Genomic DNA, 25560 nt, shown 5'->3' on the forward strand with positions numbered 1-25560 from the left:
CAAAATAAATGCAATTCAGGTTCTTAAAAGTGTTTTGCCTGTCACATGGTTAATACACTGTTTTACATAAACTACTCAACTGGGTGTAATAGCAAAAAATCCTCAACAAAGAAAACAAAACATTAAAATAAGTCCTGTATGAGTAGTTTAAGCTTCATTGCACATGCCAAAAAACCGACTACCACAGAAGCCCATTAAGGACTGAGTCCTGTGCCAGCTTTCATTAACAAACCCTGGAGAACAACCTAGAATGGAAATGCTTCCCCACATCTCACTACTAAAATGAGTAAAAGTAACCTGAACAAACATCAACCTGCCTGATATCGCAACAGTGGCCAAAACATTGCAGCAGATAATCAGGAATTCAAGCATCCTAAAACCACATTATATATCCTTTGTAGCAGACAAGCCTCAGGTAAAAATGTGACAGGCAAAGGGTGACAGAAAAACAAAATTCACAGAAATACAGTCGAATAATGCTAAACCTTTTTATTGCCCAGGCGAATCCTGAAACCAGCGACACAAAGATAATGTGAATAGAAGGTATTGAAAAAAATAAAAAAGCAGCCATGAAATCCCAAAGGAAAGTTTTCCTCTCACATTTTGACAGTGAGCTGCAACATAACTCTCCAAACCAAGTTGAAATCTAGTTTGTAGCTTCAGATTTCATTCTGTCGTGAGGAGCCATTTCTCTTAAAGAATCTGGACCTTTGATTAGCTCTATGGTCCATATTTGGTTTTCAGGCAGAACAGGGGCAGCTGAGGTGCAGAGGAGTAGAGTAGCGGTCTGACAATCTGGAGATTGTGAGTTTACTTTCAGTTAACCCCCGCTGAATGTCAGAGTGGCCTTGGGCAAGCGACTGAACTCCAGATTCCTAAAAACAATGCATATCAATGTAATGATGTGTAAGTGTGCGTCACTCATTGTGTACAAATTCTGGAGAAAAAGAAAATCAGCCCAGGTTCAACCAGAAAGTGTAACCTTCAACCACATACAGCTGGATTCAACAGCAAAAAACAAAAACAAACGCACGCACGCACACACACACAAAATAAAACCACAAAGACATTTAGAAATACAGCTAAGTAATGCATTACTCCCTATTCTATGGACTCAAACAATAAACCTACACATTACTGGTTTCATGGGACACAAATAGTCAGAACTGCACATAAACATCTTATATCCCTGCATCTTTCACAATTGTTTTATATGTGCAACAGCTATATAGAACATTTAACTTTCCAAGTCAGAATTAAAATTTACAAGACCGTTTTATTTTTATAACTTGAAACTTGTAAAAGATGACTTGGGCCTGATTAGTACATTTTAATGAAAGATTATAAAAAACTTATGATCTTTAAAACAATACATCTCAATGCTAAAAAGTGTCTTATGTTCCCTGTTTGACACTAATCCAAACATAAGAAACTCATGAGCCTCTGCTTTTGGAGTGGGTTTGTTTGTCCACGCTTAAATCTACATAAAGATTAATCAGGCCCTAATTAAACAATTTTTTTGTATAAAATAAATCACACCACATACAAGCTTACCTTTGTATGATTTATTTTATTAGCATTATACAAACAAAATTACAAAAAAATATTCTGTAAAACCAAAGCTGCGAAAGGTTTCAGTGTACAATGACAGCGTCTCAGATGATTCATAGGACCAACAGTTGATGAATAAACATGTTAGCAAAAATACTTCCTGGTATATTTTGGAAAATGCTTAGCTCAAAAGCTGTAATATATGGAAAAATGTTTTGTAATCAATTTACTTTGAATTTTGTGCTTTGTGCAAAGTAAGAAACAATCTCAGAGTTAAGAAGTATTTCCTCATTATGCTTTTTTAACATCATTTCACAAACAGAAATCCCACTTATCACTGATGCAGTGACCATGACAACAGCACTACACTGTGAACCAGTTAAGACTACAAAACACTCAAACATGTTTTATTAAGCCTATATTTCCTTACTGTTTTAAGTTTAGAAGAATATGATGAAAAATTAGATAAATAAGACATGACAGAAAGAACAGTTAAGAAATCTTTTCAAAACTCTTTACATGGTCAAATGATGGAGATTCTGTATTTACTTTTTAAAAACCATGAATAGAAAAGTATATATTCTTTGTAAACAAATTACATGAGAGGTTGGCATGATTAGTCGACATCCGTACAACTGAATTGATTAATTATAATACTGATTTCATAGCAAAGCACAGAACAATTAAATCTGAAATCTACAACATGCTCCTGTTGTGTAAACAAAGAAACAAGAAAACATAGGTTAAGTGAGTCAAAAATATGCTGGTCATAATTTGTAGTGTTGTAATAAACTACATCATGTTGAAATATATAGTTTCATATAACTTCAGGCTCAAAATATTTTTAAATTGCATTTCAAAAAATAATATTCTGACATCTTAAGTAGAATTGCATCTTTTCAGAGAGAAATTAAGACTTTTCAAAACAGCAAATGATGCCACAAAACTAAAAAAAAATCTTATTGTGAAAATAATATAGGTGATGCACATTATAGGAACCTTTAAAAAATTAAGACTTGGACTGTGTCCTGAAGATACAAATTTGTGGAAAGTCAGACTGAAAAGTGTTTGTGTAGCTTTGATTTGACAAGTCTTTTCCTTTCACACTTGCACTAAAACTGTGTGAAGACAGCTGAGAATAATCTTCTCACGCGCCACAAAGAGCATCTTCTTCTGTGATACAAAAAAAATGTCAGTTTTTTTTCCCAGATTATTTTCTTCAATTGAAAGCCTGTTTTTTTTTTTAAATATATCAATGAATGACAGCAAAGTAGTATGAACAGAAAATGTGTCTCTGCAAGTCTGATTGCAAAAAGACAAAAAAATGAACTAAAGTCATCCTAATTCTTAGGCACCATCCACATTTCACTACTATGACATTTTTTCATTTTCTCCCTGCACACTTCTGCCCAGCCAGCTGTCTGCCACCTGGCTGTTACAGACCTGTGACTCCGCCTAATGGTCGCAGAAGCCAGGCATGGGGAACGGCCTGGCAAAAGCCTCCACCCGGTGTCGCAGATCTGCAATGCGGGCCACCGTCTCCGGGTCCTGGAGGAGGAAGTTCTTGAAGTCCTGGAGCTTTGCTGCAGTAGAAAACAGTAAAATACTATGATTTAGTTGCTTCTTTTTGTCTTCCCACCAGCTGGAAAATTGTCTCCTCTCATCCGACTTTCTGATTTAACTCACTAACACACACATAAATATGTTCACAGCAACCACTGAGTTACAGACTTAATTTACCTCTTTTCAAACAGGCTTACCTGTCTTTTTCTTGACATCCAAAGCGATCTTAAATCCCTCATCCATAAACTCGACAACCTGCACAAAGTCGTCTTCTTTGAACTGTCTGGAAGTCAGAGCTGGAGCACCTAAGATAAAAAATAAAATCTAATTACTTACATTTTCTTTCATGCTTTTGTAATTTCTCCTAGACTTTCTTTTTGTCTCTCAGCTATGCAGACTATAGTGAAAATATGCTTTTTGAATTGTCAATTAATCTGAACACTATGTCAGTGTGTCAAAATAACAAATTAAGACAGTTGATGCAATTTTACTGTGAAAATTGTTCAAAACATAAAGTAATATCTGCAAAACATTGCACTGCAGCTCAAAGATTGTGCCTTTAACTGTACTTTCTAGGAAAAACTTTTTTTTGCTTGGGAGCACATATTTTCGTGTTTCAGAAAGAAATGCTTCTTAGCAGTTTAGACCTACTTGGTGGAAAATCTCATTAAAACAGTAGATCTGGAAGTATGCCACTTTCAATACTTTCAGTCAAAACAATAAAAAATAAGTGCTTCCTGTTTTTATCTGTGTATTTAAAGAAATAACCTTGAATAGATATGGAAGTGAAAAGTCCAATGAAAAGTTTGAGGTATTTTATATACTTTTTCACCTTGTGTACTGTAGATGAAGTTCAGAAAGGTATAATAATCCATCAGTAGTGCTTTTTAACCAGGACCTTTCGAGAACACAGAAATTCTGATTTTTATTTCAATGAATGGAGTAAATGAGAAGAAACTTTATATACTTTGTGGTTAAAATGTTATATGATCAAAAAATCTTTAACCTATAAATACTCAGGTGTTGTAGAAGCACTGACCACAGATCTGAATGGATCAATTTTTCTTTTATCAGTAGATCAAAAACTGATGAAAAAATTGTATAAATCATTTTTAGTCTATAAACACATCAACCACCAGTCTGCTCTATAATACAAGCAAAAACCAACAAAGCAACAAAGAATACAGCTAAAGGAAGATATACATGCATGAATAAAAGAGGATTATCTTACAACTCTCACTTTCAGGTGGATTATAAACTACAACCTCCATTAAAGAATATGCAGAACCCTTTTTTTCCCCGCTGATACATTTCTTAGAATAAATTGGAGAAAGAAAATGTCTGATTGTTAAAGATCTAATTATTATCCATCATGCTGTACAGAAACACAAACAGTGAAGGCATTTTAGGCAAGATCTTCAATGGATAATGAACTTGCAAAATTAAAACATATTTCTGCAAAAGAGTAAACTAATAAGACAGAATATGTTGGTTTCTCTTTTTCTAATCTAGGCTTCTGATCATAAACTGAGATATGACAAGCCTATTATTTTACTATATAGTGAAAGCCATCCTTACCCAGCCTGAGGCCTCCAGGGGTCAATGCGCTCTTGTCTCCAGGACACGTATTCTTATTGGCCGTGATCGACACGAGCTCCAGCACTCTTTCAGCTCGAGCGCCGTCAATACCTTTTGGCCGCAGGTCCACCAGAACCAGGTGGTTGTCAGTTCCACCTAAAACATTTTAATCCAACATATCATCGACAGCTGTATGACTAAATCTAATCACATTCCTTCTCAGAAATGCTTTTAAACTAATTGCTTTCCTCATTATTTTTACCTTTAAATGAAAAATGTCCATATGCAGCCTTCCAAAACTGACCTCAAGATGTTTTAATTAACGCTCGCCTTGTACAAAACATCTGACAGATGCTACAGAACTAAATGTTCCCACTTGACATGCAGTGTGCAGAGAAACTTATCTAATCAAAGTGATAAATGAATAGTTCATATATTTGAATAGCTTCCACACCCTCAGTAGCCACTAATCTTCCCAGACTCCACACCCAGCAGATATATCATAAACAGATACATCTACTTGCAGATGTGCTCTGAACCTCCAGGAAGAAAGAGCAGGACTGAAAACTATTAAAAATCTAACTAATCACAGTTATCAAAAAGGTGCCATTAAATAAACATAGGTATTTTTCACCAAATCAGATTCAAGTTGAGGCAGGATAGAGGGAGTTCAATCCATACGGACTAGATGCAGACATGCTTCAAACACCTGGATTTAGGGTTGCATCCTGTATATCTTAAGTCTAATTTGACACAATTATTGTTTAGATTCATTTTAAAAACATGCAATAAACCATACTTCGTTAGTATTTTCATATTATTTGTTTTACATTTTCTTAACATATATTCTTTAAAGTAGCCAAGGTTGAAAACTGTTCAAAAGTGTTTTTTGAGTATTCATTCTTAGGTTTATAGATGTTTCTCTTTCACCATGATCTATTTTAAACAGTTTAAACACTGTAAACTCAGTATTTTTTTATTTCATTTTAAAGCTATATTGTTATAAAAACCTTTTTCATTTAGTAATCTGGTTAATTTTCGTCTTCTGAAACTTGGTCATATACAGTTTGCATTTACAAAACTTTACAATTAATTGACTTTTTATTATACAAGACAATTAATTACTACAATGGGGTTATTAAACACATTACAAATTAATTATAGTGCAGGTGGTATATTTCAACACAGGCTTGTTGCACCTCAGTTGAAGCTAGTGTACAGAGACTTAGAAAAGGCTGGCAGTGCATCTCTAACTTAGCTTGGTACGTGTAAATACAGCATTAGAAACCTGAAGAAATCAGACTGCACATCTATTTCCCTATACATAATTGGGATCCCTAAATATAGTCATTGTGACATTAGATTGAGCTAATTTGATGAGCTAATGCTGAATCCTTCAACATGTTATGAGTACATATCTGAAGCCACTGTGATTAAAGGTTTATTTAGATGCCTGTAAATACATGTGCAGTTATCTGTCGAAGTTGAATGACTTTATTCTGCTAGTTCAGAACTCAACAAGCTTTTGAAATGATCCCCAATTTAATCACCATCAGTTCAATGTCAAAATGAATCCACATTCTCTTTTTTTTAATGCCCATTAGTAAAAGCCGCCTCCAGTTTACCAGTTCCACAACTAGACCTGTCATTGATAAATTTTGCTGGATGATAAATTGACTCAGACGTTATTGCAATAACCAATAATGTTGTTTTGAGAACATTTTCAAGTAATATAATGGTAATACATAGTAATGCAAGAACACATTCTCAAAGATCAATAAACATTAAATTCAAATGAACATTTAACACTGGGAGACATTTTAAATATAAAAAATAAATAAACAAAACTACACATACAACAAATAATTTTTTTTAAAGTCTTATAAATTTATGATTAACAAAAAAAGATTAGCAGTGCACCAGAATGAAGACCATTTTTTTGTAGAAAGAGAGCGAAAACAGAAAAACAGTAAATCATGCAAATGTAAATTATTGAACTTGGTGATTAATTGATTTATTGCTTTGTGACAGGGCTATTCACAACAATAGCTTTGTTGTGGAACTGCCTCCACATTTCTAATGATGAGTTTCAGCAAGCTTAGTTCTGTTTAGGTCTTGCGACTACCAATCATTTCAGTAATTGTTTATTCTGTTTATTAATTGGACAAAAAATTGGCATATTCTGTAAATTTTTCATTGAACCACTTTTTTACACAGTATTAGAAATACATTAAGATACATAAATAAGCAAACGATTCCTTTTTTAAATAAGAAAAATGAATTTCTTATTTTAAAAAGGAGCACCTTAAAGAGAAATTTTATTTGTTTTAACTTGTTTGTGCAGCATTTGAACCGGGTGAAGCTAAAACTCCCATTCAGGAGTTCTGTAAAGAACGTATTTACATCAAAGGTTTTAAATGCAAAATGCATTTTTTGTACAATTTCGGCTTACTTCTCTGTGTTCTTTTTGAGTCAGTGCACTCCAGTTAATGATTAATCAATTACTAAATTAGTTTACAATTATTTCAATAATTCATTAATCACAATTAATTTGATTGTTTTAGCCCTCTACTAGAGAATCCACATTATTCAGAAAGATTACATAAAAACACACAAAAAACATGGTTTTTAAAAAAGGAACTACATGACGCCATTGATTATAAATATTGGTAATCATGGAAAAGGAATATTTAAAAAGATCTTAAGGAAAAGCTTGTTGTCTGTTGACAATGGACAAAGAGAGATGCTCATTCCACAGTTGAGGTAAGAGTGATCCCTTCAAGTGAGGATCTCATGGAGACATTCAGAGGTCAGTCCCTGGAGAGAGCAGGCCAGCAGGCCTGAGGGTGACCGTTCCGCTCTGACAACAATGTTTTTCTAAAGACGTTCAGTTTTGTCCTGCACTGGGGAGAGGAGTGTGGGAACCACACCAGCTGAGGTCCAGATTCAGTGTCCAGACAGAGGTGAGGTCAAACTGAAGTTAGGTACTTATCAGTTTTATTGTAATTGGAGGTAATGGACCAAGGGAAGCTCACCTGGATCTCATTCCTCTTTACCCTTTAAATCTTTACTTTAAAGTCATGTTGGGTATCTGGAGATCCCTGGTAACTGCAAAAATTGTAGTCCGAGTTTTAGAGAAAGAGACATTAATAATGCCTTTTAATAAAGTCAGACCTTCACTGTTTCATTAAAAGTCTGAATGTAAATGTAACTTTCTTTGGAAATTATCTGTAAGCAGTTAGAGTTCATATTTTTTGCTATGTTTATTTTTCCTTGCTTTATTAATTGTTGAGATAAACCAGTGTGATCAGTGAGAGATTGGTTCCAATATATAATCACTCAATTTTATCTGAAGTGTTGATATTAAAATTTTGAGAATAATTAGTTTTAAAATGTTTGTAAACATTTCCATACCATCTGAATAAGAAAAATTATTTGCTCCTTTAGATGTTGGTATAGATTCGTCAGTCATCCAGGTCTGGGTAATCTGGAGAGTTGCTTTAGTTTATAACTCAATATCTCTCCTTCAGGTGAATTTTGATATACTGTATTTGAGACAGACGAGAAAATTTTTTCTAAAACTAATAAGAATCTAAGTGCATAAATACAATTAAGAAGCTTTCTCAGTTGCTACATTTTGAGGTTTTATTATTCCCTAAAGATTCATGAGTCAGATTTTATGGACTAAAGAAAGCTGTCTAGTTACTGCAGACCATCATCCTCAAAACAAGAAAACCATTGAATATCTTTGTTTTATTTAATTCCATCATTTAATTTATCAGATTTTTTCCCATTTTGTTAATCATTCCAATACATTGAGGCAGTGATGGATTAGACCCCAGTTGATTTAAAATATATTCATGTTGTACCAAGACCTTCAGGTGGTAGCTTTTGGCAAACTGAATTAAATTTCCATTTTAGCAACAGAAAATCTTTTTCTTTTTATTTTACTTACACGACAAAAGGAATTACATGCTGCAGTGTAAGCACAAAACAGGTCCATTTTTTAAAAAAGTATCAACTTAGGGCCATAGATCAAAAACGAGCTGAGGCCAGCATATTAAATGCTAAACAAGAGTCAAGCATTTGTTCACAATCACAGAGCAAACACGTTCATCAGATTTGATTTTTCTGACTGACAAGGCAGCCTTATTGGCATTAGTCCATTTACACATCATGAATTTAAATGCACCTTTGTTTTTTTCTCCTGCTGTGTAATTTGCATTTTTGTGACAAGGGGTTCTCATGAGTTTGTTTCAGCACTGTTAGATGAATCAGTGTCTTATCTGCAGGTTAAATAAAAGTCAAGTGTAAAACATGTATGATTACCTGATACCAGAGTGTAGCCTTTGCTGAGAAGAGCTGCAGCCATAGCCTTTGCATTCTTTAGTATCTGGGCTACATACTCCCTGAACATAGGAGACTGAGCCTGGACACACAAACAAAGAAACAGTGGGATTAGCCTTAGAGAACTGTGATGCCAAGACCAAGTATTTTATTGTCTTTGCTAGAACTGAAGACAGTATCAAAATTTATACAGTTAACAATAAAAAAAATAGGGGAAGATAAACAGAAAAGATTAAATCACTTTGCAAGAACATAGATCAACAAGATTCAGATTTACTCTTTTCTGGTAGATAACAGCAATAACAGGTCTGCTTTCCATACAAATCAAAACTTTGTATTCACATTTCCACTAAGCATTTTTTTGTTAAACTGACCTGTTTAAGAGCCACTGCTACTCCAGCAATGGCGTGGTTATGAGGTCCACCCTGCAGGGAGGGAAACACTGCAAAGTTGACTTTGTCTTCCAGGTCGTACATGATTTCTTTTCCTTTCTTGTCCACTGAGTGGATGCCCTTACGGTAAAAGATGAGGCCAGCCCTAAACAGAACAAAGTCATTCCCCAATAAAACACTGCTGCAATTACAAATTTACAGCTGAAAACTCACAACTCTGAACATTATTCTTGACTTAATGATTTGTTATTTTCTACAAGCCGTGCAAACATATTCACACACACTTTTTTTCAGGTTGTTACAACAGCAAATGTCAATGTCTTTCACAGATATGTAGTTTCATAGACCAAAAATAGTGTAGAATGGAGCAGTGGAAAGAAAATAATGAATGGTTTTGTGTCTTATTTTGAAAATAAGACACAAATAAATAAAATAAAAAATGCAGAAAAACAAGCATCATAGAGAAACAAGATGGTGGAAACATCATCATGCTGTCGGAACATTTTTATTCTCTATTGGATAGAGGTAAATGAAAGGTAATCCTGAAAGAAAACCAAAATATACAGCCATAGCATAGTTTGCTGTGTCTGAATCTAAGCCTTTCAATCAAATGGTTAGATCAAAGCACATTTAGAAACTGGTCAAAGAAAATCTAGCATCACTTTCTTCTACTTCATAATTGTATGTTACCTTACATTGGAATATCCAATTAAAACACATCAAAGTTTGTGCTTGTAACATGATAATATGTAAAAAAAAAAAAAAAAAAAAGGTTCTCGGGGTAGGAATCTTTATGCTTATATGGAACAATAAGTGTCGTTACCTGGATCCTCTGAGGGACTTGTGTGTGGTGGAAGTGACCAGGTCAGAATGTTCAAACGGTGAAGGCACTGCCTTTGCAGCTACCAGGCCACTAATATGAGCCATGTCCGCGAGCAAGTAGGCATTAATACCTGTGCATAGCTGTGAGGAGAAGGATTGAATAAACAAATGTTTAAATGTTCAATTTTTTGGTATACTAAATTATTATTAAAACAAAGAAATTGCTTTAACATCTAACTTAATTATTTGTAAATCAAGGGTAAAGCGTACTTTGTTCAGCTGCCTTTGTTGAAAGTTACGTTAAGGAAGCAGAGTCTCAGCTGTTGTGCATTAGCATTTTCTCTGCATGATTAAGATTTGATAACTAACTCTACATCTGCAGACGTTACCCATCTTCTCAGAGGCAAGATATTTCAAGATGTGTAATTACACTCTCATTGGCAGTCGTAAGAGGCCTGAAATATGAAGGCAATATTCAATAAATCTATGCTTTCACTTGCCAACATTTATTGAAAAAGACACAAATAATAAATAGCTTGGTAAAATGTAAATGAATCTCTGGCATGGGATCAGAACAGTAAACTGCATTACAATTAATATGCATCATAGTAACATTCCCTTCCTTTAATACATAAACAGGATGTATGTTTGATGGAAAAAAATCAGGGGCAAAGAGTGCCAGAATGCAAACAGTGGAAGAAAATGAAGGTAGTATGACTGTCAAAGTCTAGTGGTTGATAAAAACACAGCTCCATAATGGTAGGACACTCCATCTGATGGTGCTATCTAAAGTGGAGCTCTGCCACAAAGGCAACCAGTCATGGAGTGAATAAAGTAAATTAGCTGGTTGGTATAACAAAAACAGATAAAGGGCCCCCTTGTGCACCATCAAAGAGGACAGTGAAGTGTGTGTTTAAAAGTTGCTGCTGTGAGGCAACAAATGATGAAAGCATCTGTATGTGCATGAAAAGTGTTTTCAAATGTTTTTACACAAAATATCTGAAAAATGAGGGCTACTGGATTTAGAGCTATGCAATTTCTAAAGCTGAATAGAAGTTAGTAAAGTCTGGCAAGGTCTGACCTATTCTTACGGCAGACGGGTGGGTTTGACATCTAAATGAAAAAGGTTGACTGAGTTTTACATTAAAGGACAAACCTGCTCTGAACTCCTTAACACAGCAAGTGGTGGAGCAAACAGGTAGGGTGAAAGAAGGGTGAGGTTTGAATATTAGTGAGCTCAGTTCACCTTCTTGATGCGGGCATAGTCAATGAGGCGAGCGTAGGCGCTGGTGCCAGCGATGATGAGCCTGGGCCGGAACAGCTTGGCTGTCATTTCCATCTGCTCATAGTCTATGAGTCCCGTTCCAGGCTGCGTAAAAACAGACAGGTTGAGAGGAGAGAAAAGAAATATTGAAAGAAGAAGAAGTAGGGGAGGAATATCAGAATATAAAAGGGAGCGTAAGGGTCAGAAGGGGAAAAAAAAAAAGAGAAAATGAGAGGATGAAAAAAAAAAACCTGTTAGATATTTGAAAGATCAAGAGCGGGCATATCAACACGAAAGAAGAGATTTTTCCATTTGAAGCTCATTTGAAGCAGCTGCAATTGAAGTACTTTGGGCACTTTTAAAAGAGGGAGGAATGTATCTAAGGAAGACATTTACACCAATCATATCATGCAGGAAGATGGAGCAATTGCAGTAATGCACCACTACTTATCCTAATTCAGCCTTTCAGGGGCCTCCTAAACTGGTGAGATGAGGCTGAACGGATCATGCTGGTTTTAAGATTCTCCCCGCTCCTTTTCAATAAACTGGGCAATTTAGGAAACATGGTAGTTAATCTGTTTCGCTCAGGACAGAGTTAAAGGAGACATGAACTGACCAGTCTTTCTGCGTCCTTAACCTACAGCTTTACCCATCTAATCTTCCTCCCAGCTTTGGAGGAGAGACAAAGCTGGGAGGACAGCTGGATGAAACAGAAAAACAAAGTGGGAGACAGACACATTGGAGAAGAAGGGACTAGGAGACAAGAAAAAGAGAACAGAAAAGAGGAGAGAAAGCTTTATTTAGACAACCTGATAATCTCCCATCTCAAGAGCACATCTATGGATGCCCTCCTCACTCCATCAACCTGCTCATTGTGAGGACGGAACCAGTGGTGCTGGCCAGCCTGTCGATTTCCCATTATCTCTCTCGCAGAGGGGTCCTGCCTGCCCATACATCAGCAGGTCTGGACAAGCAGAGCCTCATCGCCATCCATCAGCTGCTACCAACACTACCATACAATCACGATCCCTCAGTAGAAAATACATTAAACATTCTGAGGAGTGATCATATCTGTTGGATATAAATACTGTTACGTTTGGGGGACACAGATTTTTGCAGATCACAATTTAAGTCAACAAGTAAATAAATGTTTTAAATCAAGGACTCCTCCACATTTTTTGTTCTTACAATTCTAGGCTTTACTTTCCAGAGTTCACAATTATTTATGCTTGTTGTAAAATATAAAACATGCAGATTGGCAGTTCACCAATTTGTAGCAACTATTTCTACACTTGTTGGGCTTTAAATATAAAATCCAGAGAGAGAAGGAACAACAAGGAAGGAAGACAGGACAAAAAGGAGGATGCATAAAAAAGAAGGAAGGTAGGAAGGGAGGATGCACAAGAAAAGAGGATGGGAGGACAAAAAGGAAGGAAAAATACAAGGATAAATTGTAGGAAGGAAAGAAGGAAAGGAAGAAAGAAAGTATAAAGGGAAGGATTCCTTGGACACTTGGTAAATGGTGGGAATAAAGTCTGAAAATATATTTTTTTCACAATTTTTCCATCCTTCATTAAAGTAAATCTCCAATAAAATGACATTCACAGACTTTACCTGCATGTCTTTTTTTTACCTGAATTTCCCCACTATTCTTCTATTTTATTTACTTGTCTAGAAGGCAAAGGTAATTTTATTTATATAGCACATTTTCAGCAACAAGGCAGTTCAAAGTGCTGAAACAAATTAGGAAGGGTAAAAACAGGTATTAGAAAACTACAACTACTTCCAGACTTTGCAATAAACCACGGTCTTAATCATTAACAGCTGCTACACAATCTGGCCAAAAATGAGTGGTGACTGCAGGTCAGAGCAACAAGTGAAGCTCTCCCAGGACCGCGATAAGATCAGCCAAAGGTTTCAGTGTGACACACACTCTTCCTTCTGCCAAAACTCACTGTCAGGGCACAATAAGTGGATCTCTGTGTGCAGACAGCGCTTTGTGATGAACAGCTGTTTTGTTAGTTGCCCATTACACATTAAGTTTGTATAATATTGTAGTGGGTGCCAAGAGATTATAAAATATCAAAGTGCCATAATGTTCATCATTAAAGTGAAGTCATTTAGTCATTTATTATAAAACAAAACAGACTAGGGTGTGTGGTTTAAATTTGACTCTGTTTTGAAGAAAAAGAAAAAAATACATATTGCCAAAAGGTCCTGTTTCATAGGCTCTATAAAGAATGGCAACATTTTATAAACCTGCAAACTATAGTGAGATGTTTGTATTTTAAACAGATTAGTGTTTAAATTTCAGCAACCTTTGACCTATTGGGGGCAAAAAATTCACCTGAGCTGCTGCTATAATGACACCTTTATCAGTATAGGAACTTAACAATAATGTGGCATTACAACACTGGTTTAAAATTGTTGTCAGTAAATTTCCCAAAGAGGAAAAAGAAACGAGGAATGGAAAATATCTGAAAATGGTGGGTTACATGACTTGCTAAATCTGGGAAGAGCATCCAGTCAACCGAGATGAGAAATTACTTTTACAAGGGAGAGTTCCCATAGTAGTAGTCACTTAAATCAGAGCCAACATATAAAGGAATATACATTACACAAACAAAAAACACTCAATAAATCAAAGAGAGCTCTAAAGAGATTTGATCAGCGGTCAGTGAGCTGGTCCAACATGAATAATAATCATCTAAAATCTTAAAACTTTTAAGATTTCAGAAATTAATATACAATAAGGTAAAATTATACACGCTTTCTGCATTTTTAAATTATTCATCTCCATAATTAATCAGTTATGAAACAAGAAAGTAAGTTCAGTTACATTTTAGTTTATTATTAGAATGCCTACTAGCAACAATTGCTATCTCAAAGCACAAAGCAAAACAAGCAAATCCAGTTTATTTAAAGAAATATAGTGTATTCAATTGCAACATATGGGCATAAAATCTGGATACAAACTGGCAAAAAGTCAGTCAGCAGGAAGCTCCTGACCTTTCAGTAAGTAAATACACATGAATGGCATTATGTTACAATTCGGAAAGAAGAATAAATTGCCTCAACATTTTTCAACAAACAAATTTGATTGCTTATTGAAAAGCAAATGTCACAGTGTATTTGAATCTATGAATGGCTCATAATGTTTTTGAGGGGCTATTAGAATGAGTGTAATTTCCAAACTTTTTCACATACATTCAAATCAGTCCAACAAATCATTTCAGGCATTCTTGTGTTTACTGTGCTCACACATTTGTTTGACGTTTGTTGTAATTTTATTAAATGGTTGCACAGCTTTAGTTTATTGTAAATCACAATTATGCACATATGTTTAAGTGGCTTAATGCTTTTATAGAAACATGTCTAATTGTTCCCATTATAAGAGCAGTTATGGAAATCCAATTAAGTGTTGCTACAATGCAAGCATTGCAAATTGACAGGGATCAAAATAGCGCTAATACATAAATGCAAGAAATACATAAATGCTTTATTCTTATATAAAACAAAAACTTGGAACATGTTATAATTTTTAAAGCCTGGAAGTGCTACTGACAGTTTTTCATTACTTCAGAGTTGAAGTAGGTGAAAAGGCATCAGAACAGCCACTGGAAAAAGACAGCAGTGCTGCCAAGGTTCCCCTTAAGCAGAAAAAGATTCTAAATTAACAAATTTGAAGAAATTTGAAAATTCTGTTTTTGAAATGTGTAAAATTTTATCGCATTACATTTTTTTAACCACATCAGGCTTATGTTTCTTTGGTGTGTTTTGAAATGTATGCTGGAGGCATCTGCTTACGTTTAGCTTATAAGGCATGGACTCAAAGTAGATTGATGTTGCAGAGATCCTCTTCACATCTGACATGTAGCCATGGGTCAGACTGCGGAAAAAGAAAAAAATTGAATGTGCAACTCTGACAACTTTATGCAATAACAATAAATAGCTTTAATAATAGAAAGTATATAAAAAAGAAGGAATGAACGATGGTGTTGGTTATTCAAGCCTCAAAGTGACACACTAGCCTTGGTCAACAAAGAAACTGGGGCAGCTTTGAAAAGAAAGAGAATAAGAACAAGAAAAGCCCCAAAGGGGAGAACAAAATAAAAAGAAGAAGTGGATACTGACTGTCCACCATCGGGCAGGTCCAGGCCCATGATGCGGTCATGCGGCTTGAGTACAGCTGTGTAGGCAGCAAAGTTAGCAGGAGAACCCGAGTATGGCTGGACGTTGACGCCCCACTTCTCTGGGTCCAGGTCAAAGGCCTCCAAAGCTCGCTTCTGACACAGAAGCTCGATTTGGTCAACCACTTCTGCTCCACCGTAGTATCTAAGGCCAAAGAAAAAAAAGCAGGAAAAAATATAATTGTCAACAAGAAAAAGAACGAACAAGATGTACTCAACCTGCAAATCTTTATTTGGCCTTAATATTTCAACAGTCAAAACATGAAAGACACTTTTTTGGTCCTTAGGAGGCAAGAAACAGTATTTTTCAGAGAGTAACTGCTATGAAAAGTCAGAAGTTTATGTCTGTTGCTGTAAAACACCAGGTTGGTATCCTGAGTGCAGTTTCTCTTTCCTGTGCAACAAATGCAGCAAGCGCAAAAATGTTGTTGTTAATGTGCGACTCATCAGAATTTGTTACTTTTGCAGTAGTTGAAATAACTTTACTTAAGTTATAAGGATTATGCAACTGAAATAAAGCTTATGGCTTTAAAATCAAATGTATTCTCCTGTTTCAGTTTCTTAAGGGAAGCTTCTTTTTCTCCCTCAGGACATCAGAATTTGTAAAACTACAAATACAAACACTCACTTGATGATGCTGGTAGGTGATAATGTTACAAGAAAGTTTCAGATTTTAATTCTTAAACTACCATCAATCAGCTTGATGAAAGTTGATGCTAGAAGCAATTAATGAACAACTGTGAAATTTAAGATTTTAAATGAAGCTGAAGCCGTAGTGACAATATCTCTCCGATTGCAGATCAAAAGGACATTTCCCCAGCTTATTAAAATTGGTTAAATAAGAGGGTTTAGATATTGTGCTGCAAACAAGCATTCCTGCTCTACAACTAGAAGTTAACCTGGATCGCCTGGATATAGGCAATATATAATTTTCAGAAAGCATCTCTCAATTTTATGATTTTTCGTTTTTATCAGTTTTAGGAGCCAGAGGATATAATTTGCATTAACAGCATGGTTCATTGGAAACCCTTGCAACAAACAATCCCAAAGAGATTAGGGGTTTTAAATAATAAGTTCTGAGGGGTTAAAGGTTCAGGAAAAAATACCACAATATGCTAAACATTTGTTACTTTATTCATTCATCGTAATTCAGACTTGCAAGTTTGTGTCCTTCATCATTACCCTCCTGTTAAAATAGTCCATTACATTTAGAATCTATCAGGATCAGCAAAAATGGTTGCTTCTTTACTTCATACAACTGCCTGATGTATGAAGTAAGTAATCAAGTAAACTGCACTGAAAACCCAGCAAAAGTGTATATTCATTTGCATGAATTGTTTTGTTATACAAAGCATAACATCAAAATCCATGTCATCAAAATGTTTTATCACTTCAAAAAGCATTAATCAAAAATGGAATTATTAGTTGAAAAAAAGTTTCTCCCATCTTTGACCCAAATGTGTTACGACAAACTGAGGGCATTTCAGGCTGAAAATACTGAAAACGTTTCAGCGGAATTGCAGATGAAAAAGAGACTGACTGCCGCAGCACAAATCTTTAAAAAGAATCGGATTATGCTTTGTTTCATTACACTAAAGTGTAAAACAGCAGACAGGGCAAATGTGGGCAGAGGGTTCAAAACTAACACCAAATATAATAGAAAGGAGGCTTATAAGGCTTTTATTTAAGACATCAAAAGATGAGTGTTTCACAGTATTAAAGCTCTAATTTTATTGCTGATATGTGAATTATTCAAACAGAATAATCAATTTTAAAAATTATCACACTAAAATAAATGAAAACTCAATTAGAAACGACTGTAAATATATCCAATGTTCCCCATTGGGAATCTTCGTCAGCAACCTGGGGCGGTGGATTAGTAACATGATTAGGGTATGCAACACGCAGAACCCAGCATAAATCAGTATGCATGCATGTATTCCTTTATTTTTGTAGATCTGCAGCAAATGTCCCAAAGCCCAAAGTATCAGCACTGTTAATAAGTTGAGGTGTGGCTGAATAAACACTCACCTTCTCCCTGGATAGCCTTCAGAATATTTGTTGTTCAGACAGGAGCCCTGAGCTTCCAGAGCTGCTCGGCTGCAGAAATTCTGTGATGACAACACACACACACACACACACACACACACTCAGATCAATGACATGAGAGGATAGAAGGGACAAGGATGGCAAATTAAAGTCTGTTAAGTGATAGTGAGAAATCCCCCTTTGGCTAGAAGCAATCATTACAGTATTGAACCTGTGGTCGGCCATAGACTAACACTCAACACTTCTGAGTGTTTATCTCTACACTGCTGGAGGACACATGATAATGTGATAAATGTTTGTGCACATGTTGAGGTATATTCATGTGGCCCATTTTATGTCCTATGTTGAAATGTGCTTTCATAGATAAAGTATTGCTAGTATGTTCAGCTGAAAAATAGGTACAAACCTCTGACATTATGTTAAAGACTCCATCCTCAAGTTAAATAACATCTCAGATTTGGACTAAAACCTGAGCTGTTACTCTTTTAATCATGCCTCACATGTCATTCACATTTCATGAAATGCAAATCATTGTTGTGTAATCACAGTAAAAGACAAACAGTAGTGAAATTATAAGACTTTGGTCCTTATCAGGTACCTTATATTTGTACAGTCAATAGATGGAATAAACAACTAAACTTATCTCTGAGTAAACGTCAGATACCCTGACATCTAACTTAGGTTTTTCAGTTTAACCTCTGCAGCAAAGCTAGTGTATTTTATAACACTGGTCTGTAATACAGCGCTTTGTAAAAATTTGTCTTTTCAGCAGATACAGGGAAGTTGATGTGAAAAATGGATGGAGCAAGATACAAGCAAAAGACCTTATTTAAGGGTTGAGAGGTTTACTTCCCACAGGACAACAATCCCAAACATACAATAGTTTAGATTTGAAAGATATCCCCTTTTTAGAATGGCCCAGTCAAAGTCCAGACCTAAATCCATTTGAGGACATATAGAGTTAAAGGTTGCTCGACATTCAATCCGACTGAGTTTTAACTTTTTTTCTAACAAAGTCCTCTAGATGCTGGTAGATCCATAATCAAATTACTTGCACCTGCAAATGCAGAAAAAAATATTGAGTCTGGGGGATCAATACAAATACACAGGAAACCTTTTTTGGTGAAAAAAAGGAACAAAAAAATTTAATTCAAATATTATGCATCAATCGTACGATAAATTAAAACTATCGACGTCATTTTAATTATCGGCATTATCGTCTCTTCCGACCTTTTTCTCTTTCAGCTAATGGCACTGAATGAAAAAAGGCTCAACTCCGGTGCTCTCCACTGACTCCTCCCTTCCTCATTTCCTTAGCGTAAAGCCCAGCGCACAAGACACGATCTTAGAGCTGTCGGCCGATTGCCAGCCCATTTTCAAAACCTGACAGACCACACATTAGCCGACAAAAATCCTAGGTACAACGATTCTATCGGGTTCGTTCCTGCCGCGTGGTGTCCAACAATGGGCACAAAATAATGGCTACAAGTCCAGTTAACTAATTTTAAAACCAGGTATTAATAAATGCTTTACTTCAATCTACCTGCAATGCATGTGGCTAGTGTCAGCGTAAAGTCCTGACTGAATGAAAATCATTATAACCTATTTACGTCACGTAACGAAGAACAGCTGAAAAGTTACCGGGTTTATCAACTGCGGTAGCAATTTTGCTCCAACTCCTCCCCTTGTCATTTCTATATTCTTTGCATGTTGAATAAACTTTAATGTTGTTTCCACGTATCATCTCCAATGTCCGCTGGACTTCGGGTTTCGCCGTGTCAGCTGTTTGGGATTCTCCTCTGTAATTTCCCCTCAGAAAGCAGGAGGAGAATCCGCGCTTTCTGATTGGCTACCTGTCACATTCAACAGGTTGCGTTAAAGCTCCCAGTCGGGGAAAACCCCTGATTTAGATCGGAGCGGCAACGACGATCTACCGTAACACACCACACAATCTTAGAAAGACCAATGTTCTAAGATTGTCGTAAGGGGAAAAATAGCAGCAAAAAACCTTGTAGTGTGAACTATTGTATCAGGTAGTCGGTGTGCCCATTTTCTCTATTTAAATCTAATGATTACTGAAGGGCAACATAGTATACAGACTTCATAATCTGCCCTCTTTTGGTTGAATGCAGTATTTATTTCCACTTTGGCTTTATGTTTAGTTTTTAATCACAACAAAATCCAAGTGAAATACAATGCTAGTGTTCTTTTGTGTTAAAATGCCAAAAAGTTAATTTTCTATAAATTAAGGTTGCTTGACATTTGAAAATCTTGCAACGTTGATATTGTTAAATATTGTGATGATCATAACAATTGTAATGAATATGTTTTCCTTTCTTTCATGCCCACCAATGTGGTGCAACCCTTTGTAACCTTTAGTATTTCTGGTACGACTGTGTATGTCAAGTTTGGGCATCTACGGCAATGAGACTCCATCCAATAATAGTAATAATAATAATTTAAAAACGGATATTGCGACAAGAATATATTTTGCAGACCCAGTGTGAATACTCTTTAAACTGTACAGTCTGTCTAGGCAGACATAGAAAAATGCGTTCCCCACCCTCTGTTTTGATTGGGTGTTGCTGGTGTATCATGTGTGAGTGGTTATGGTAATGCTTATCAGAAGAGGAAAGAGGAGATCAAGGAAGATAACAGCTCCAGTAACAGCTTTCTGTTGCACCCGTCTGTCATGAAAATAAATGTGCATGTATTAGCAAAGGAAAAGAAGTCGCTTTGAGGTGTGTGTGTTGGGTGGGTGGGTTGGTAACGTGTGTCAAAATGTATGTCTTTTCTTTCAAGGTGTGTCTCCCTGACTGTTGCTCTGATGAGCCATGCAGAGTGAGTTAGAGAGGAAGCAGGATGAAGATCTCAGCTTTATCTCACACTAGAGCGGTCAGGCTTTGTGCTGAGAAGAGGCTGATATACTTCACTGAACAACTACTGTGGCAAAAAGAAACAAGGGAAGAGAGAAAGAACAACAGAAGATAAAACACTGTCTGCTCTTCTGAATAGTAACAGTCTCCATTTCACATTATAAGGCTCTGGAATAAAAACAAAAAGAATGACCAATTTTGACTCTAGGGAGTATTCAGATATTCCATCTTATAATGAGTAAAGCTTTCTCTAAGCAATTTTATATAAAAAGATTATATTTAATAGCTATACAGCCTGCCAATGAGTTCCTAACATTCCTTGGTTCTTGTTAGGCTTTGTGTGAAGTGTTACATCATCGTACGCTTTAGAAACAAGGTCTCTCGCAATTACAATAAAATTGGACATGGGGGGCAGGGGAATTGGGCAAAGTGTTGTGATTTGGCACAATGAACTGAGAAAACATTGAGCGAGTAAAAAAAAATTATTTGGACTGGTTCAAGGAAGAAAAATTCAGTAAAAGTACAAACAAAATGGGATAGCTATGAATTGGAACCACAGTTAGACAAAAACTCTGAATGTCATTCAAAATTTAAAGACTAAAAGGGCCACTGTTTCCCAACCAGGTTCGTCACTCTCTGGCAGGAGTTTGTACAGAATCTAAATGACCAAGTGGAATAACCTTCAGCTATCTGACTGTACTGGTCTGAATTAAAATAATAAAGTGAATTTGACAAAACTAAATATTACACTGAAGTGAATTTGATATGTGTAATCCAGAGGTAAAAAGAGCCTCTTTTAAATAGAATAAACAAATCTTGTGTGCAATACATATGTAGTAAATATGGGTTTATAAAAAGCTTAAATAATTGATATGAAAAACTGCATACACGTACAAATAAATACTTTACCTTGAAAGGACTGGTTGTAAACATATACTATCAGGGCATGTTATTAGTGAGGAATTAGCCTGCTAGTCTGTGTGTTTTTTTTTTTTTTTCCTTTATTTAATCAGGTAAACCCCGTTGAGATCTAGATCTCATTTTCAAGAGGGACCTGGGCAAAAAATTTGCAATACATAGCAACCTGGTTACAAGATAAAAACAATTAATACCAAATGCAATCTACTACACAGAGTGTTCAGACACGCCTTTCTGCCGTTTGCACTAGTGATGGAGACCGGAAGTGATGTCAATGTAGCACAGCAGTACAGTGACTATAAATTTGAAGCATAAATATTTAATTCTGTGAGTGACTTACGACTGTACCTGATAGTTTGAAACACTCAGGAAAGTCTAATGTGGAGGGCATGTACAAGCTAAAATGAAAAATTTGTACTGGTGAGTTTGTTGTTCTGCAAGCTTTTATGTCAGCGTGCAAAATTATTGAACTGAAGCTTCTGTTTGGTGCAGGTCAAGAGAAAAGAAAAGAAAAAAAGAATATCTTGGTTTGCACTTCAGAACAGAAAAATAGTAATCATTACCTCTCCAGGAGGTGCATACGAGTAGGATGATAATGTGTTTAGAGCAAACTACATTTCCATAGGAAAGACATAAACTTAATGTAAACAGATCAGGTCACAATCAGAGCAAAATTTATGGTGGAAATAAAAATATATTAGAACACTGGAGATTTATGTCACTGACACATTAAGAGTTTTATATCTTAAAAATGTTCAACTCATCATTTATCATATCTAGGAAATTTTAATCTGCAGATTACAATAGCTAAATCATGAGTCAGATAAAAGAACGTAGCTTCTTGCTTCCTCCAGTACTCATTGTTTTTCCTAAAGTTGTACTACTAGAAGCTGCTCTGCTGAACTGAAATATGTTTTCACACTACAGGTTAGGAATTTTTACATAAGTTTTTTGAATATTCAAGGTATTTAAAGAGTTGGATTTTGTTATCCATATGTCCTGGTTACCTTCCAAAAGCTGCAGTGTGGAAAATAACTATTTTACTGGGGGTTTTTTTGTTACTGTACTAAATAGGACACATTTCTAGATAGGACAAACAAGAGTTTAAAATTTGAAACAGATTATCTATAGTAAACATAGTAGTTAAATTAGTTTTTCATTTCTAATGCCTATTTACTTTGTAGTAAAAATACAATTGAACAAAATTTTAGTTTGCTTGGCACCTAAACTAGACCCAGCTTACAAACCAGATGTCCAGTTGAAAACTCTAATTTCAGACAAACAGACCAAATAACTGAAGTTGTAATTTTTCCACTTCTGAATGAGTTTCTGTGGTAATCAGTGGTTTTCTCTTACTAACTCAAAAACAAAATTAGTGAGTTGAACAAAATATTTGATGTGGCAAGTCATTTAAACATAAATCAGTGTGAAAAGGTCTTTATTTAATACAAATTCAGATTTTATCTTCCAGATAATGGAATAAAGTGCAGAAGCACAAACATTTTTCCTGATTCAGTTGACCTTTTTCCCTCCATACTCAGAAAGTAATAAAAAAATGCCAAATACATTTTAAAACTGCATAAAGATGATCATAACCATAAACAAAAAGATGAAAATGATTAATTCTCACTGTTGATTTTTAAATACCTCAGATGCAATGAGCTCCAAACCACGGCACTGTCTGTCCTTCTCCTTCCGCAGCAGAGCCCACATTTCTGGGTCGTCCTCAGCCAGACTCTCCTGTCCGGTCCAGGATCCATCTTCATCCACCGTTCGGGTGGCTGCATGGGACTGCTGGAACCGTACACTGAGACGAATGGAGGGCTGCTGGCACAAGGGCTGGGGGCAGGAACAGAGCGAGGATAACACAGATGGAAAATGTTCAAATTAAAGTTTGTCAGTTTTAGAAACACATTTTCTGAAACTAGATTATTGGGCTGAAAGTAGGTTGTGGTTCATAAAGGCCAACACAAATTATAGAAGTATTGGGGGCTGGAAGGAGAGAGGAAGTACTTCTGTTATCAGTTTCAGTGAACATTTTTAACCAGTCTAAGGGATGCAGGCAAGTTACAAAGAACATAATGTCTCAGACTTGAATACTTCACATTTCAAAGCAAGAGCCAGATTTTTTTTAATAATAATTTTTTTTTTTCAAGACTTTTTCTCAGCTCATTTTCTCTTTCACTTCAATGCATAGTCTGGTACAATTAGAAGATTGTGTTTGCAAGATATCAATAATCAGCACAGTTATTCAATTATGCTTCCATCAGCAGTTCTACAAACTGAGCGACTGACTTACTGCCTCAATGTACCAGAAGGGATGTATAGAGAGAACAGATTCAGCACTTCCTGCTTATCTAATCTGGACTAGGGCTGGCAAGTTCTGCTGCTGCCGCTGGAATGCCGGATCGCACAAGAGTGCAGAGACTAAAAATTTAACAAGTCCTTTTTAAAATATGAATCCTCCCACTGGGTTGAATTCTGCCTCCACTCCTCAGTTTTTTATCCACATACTGCTTGGACAGCCAAAAAACTTTCAAGCAGAAAAAAAGACAACGGTTTACATAAATAGATATGAGACACAATTACAGTTTTTAAAAAAACGGTGCTTTGTGAGAGAATGCTTTGGGGGTTAAATTAAACCCATGATTGGTTGATTACATGCAGAATAAACTGGCTTCTTCCTGACATTTAATCAACAACATGATTATAACTGTGCTTCGATCAATCGCTCCACATCTAACCTGTAGTTATCATCTGTACAGGTGGGCTAGGGTGTGAGGGACAGCCTCCCTTTAATAGCACCATTAAAAAGCAATTAACACAATGCTCAGGACCAACTAAGGACATTCATTTAACAAGAGCTATTATCCTCTTCTCAAATGCGGCAAAAAGTTGAGGGCATTTTACCTTTCAAAGAGGCCATTTTCTACATTTAAGGTGCAAAAAGAACAAAAAAAAGATTTAAAAGTTTTACTTGATATTTTCAAGAAAGGAAAGGTTGAATAGTGCAAGACAGGGGAGGGACTACATTGGAGATGCACTGAGAAGTCGTCCTTTGATTAGAATTTGCAACTTTTCAACTTGATTGGCCTGACCAGTGGTTCCTTAGTGGTAATCTAAAGAAATCCAGTCCAATCCACAAATTCTACATAAGTGCGGAAAGAATGATATGTAGGCCTGTCGCGATAAACGATAAATCGATTAATCGTACGATAAATTAAAACTATCGACGTCATTTCAATTATAGGCATTATCGTCTCTTCCGGCCTTTTTCTCTTTCTGTTGATGACACCGAATGAAAAAAGGCTCAACTCCGGTGCTCTCCACTGACCCTCCCTTCCTCATTTCCTTAGTGTGAAGCCCAGCGCACACTACACGATCTTAGAGCTGTCGGCCGATTGTCAGCCCATTTTTAAAACCTGACAGATCACACATTAGCCGACAGAAATCCTAGGTATAACGGTTCGATCGGGTTCGTTCCTGCCGTGTGGTGTCCAACAATGGGCACAAAATAATGGCTACAAGTCCAGTGAACTAATTTTAAAACCAGGCATTAATCAATGCTTTACTACAATCTACCTGCAATGCATGTGGCTAGTGTCAGCGTAAAGTCCTGACTGAATGAAAATCATTATAACCTATTTACGTCACGTTAACGAAGAACAGCTGAAAAGTTACCGGGTTTATCAACTGCGGTAGTAATTTCGCTCCAACTCCTCCCCTTGTCATTTCTATATTCTTTGCATGTTGAATAAACATTAATGTTGTTTCCACATATCATCTCCAATGTCCGCTGGACTTCGGGTTGCGTCGTGTCAGCTGTTTGGGATTCCCCGACGTAATTTCCCCTCAGAAAGCGCGGAGGAGAATCCGCGCTTTCTGATTGGCTACCTGTCACATTCAACAGGCTGCGTTAAAGCTCCCAGTCGGGGAAAACCACTGATTTAGATCGGAGCGGCAGCGACGATCTACCGTAACACACCACACAATCTTAGAAAGACCAAAGG

General features: G+C 36.1%; 1 protein-coding gene across 2 annotated transcripts in view; it reads right to left on the reverse strand.

Moving 5' to 3' along the window:
• Positions 1 to 1550: 1550 nt before the first annotated feature.
• LOC116710574 (serine hydroxymethyltransferase 2 (mitochondrial)) overlaps positions 1551 to 25560 on the reverse strand; it is a 31276-nt gene continuing 7266 nt past the window's right edge. Inside the window, exons 2-13 of one of the 2 annotated variants that reach the window (XM_032549713.1) lie at positions 23198 to 23389; positions 17739 to 17818; positions 15652 to 15852; positions 15325 to 15406; positions 11500 to 11622; positions 10255 to 10394; positions 9414 to 9576; positions 9022 to 9121; positions 4693 to 4848; positions 3312 to 3419; positions 2995 to 3134; positions 1551 to 2724 (exon numbers count right to left, since the gene is read on the reverse strand). In XM_032549713.1, coding sequence (XP_032405604.1) covers positions 3007 to 3134; positions 3312 to 3419; positions 4693 to 4848; positions 9022 to 9121; positions 9414 to 9576; positions 10255 to 10394; positions 11500 to 11622; positions 15325 to 15406; positions 15652 to 15852; positions 17739 to 17818; positions 23198 to 23389 — 1473 coding nt within the window. In that variant the 3' untranslated portion in view covers positions 1551 to 2724; positions 2995 to 3006. Of the gene's footprint in view, positions 3135 to 3311; positions 3420 to 4692; positions 4849 to 9021; positions 9122 to 9413; positions 9577 to 10254; positions 10395 to 11499; positions 11623 to 15324; positions 15407 to 15651; positions 15853 to 17738; positions 17819 to 23197; positions 23390 to 25560 lie in introns of both variants that reach the window. The other variant, XM_032549712.1, reaches the window with a different exon arrangement.

This window comes from Xiphophorus hellerii, chromosome 20 (genome assembly GCF_003331165.1).
Source record: "Xiphophorus hellerii strain 12219 chromosome 20, Xiphophorus_hellerii-4.1, whole genome shotgun sequence".
NCBI lineage: Eukaryota > Metazoa > Chordata > Actinopteri > Cyprinodontiformes > Poeciliidae > Xiphophorus > Xiphophorus hellerii.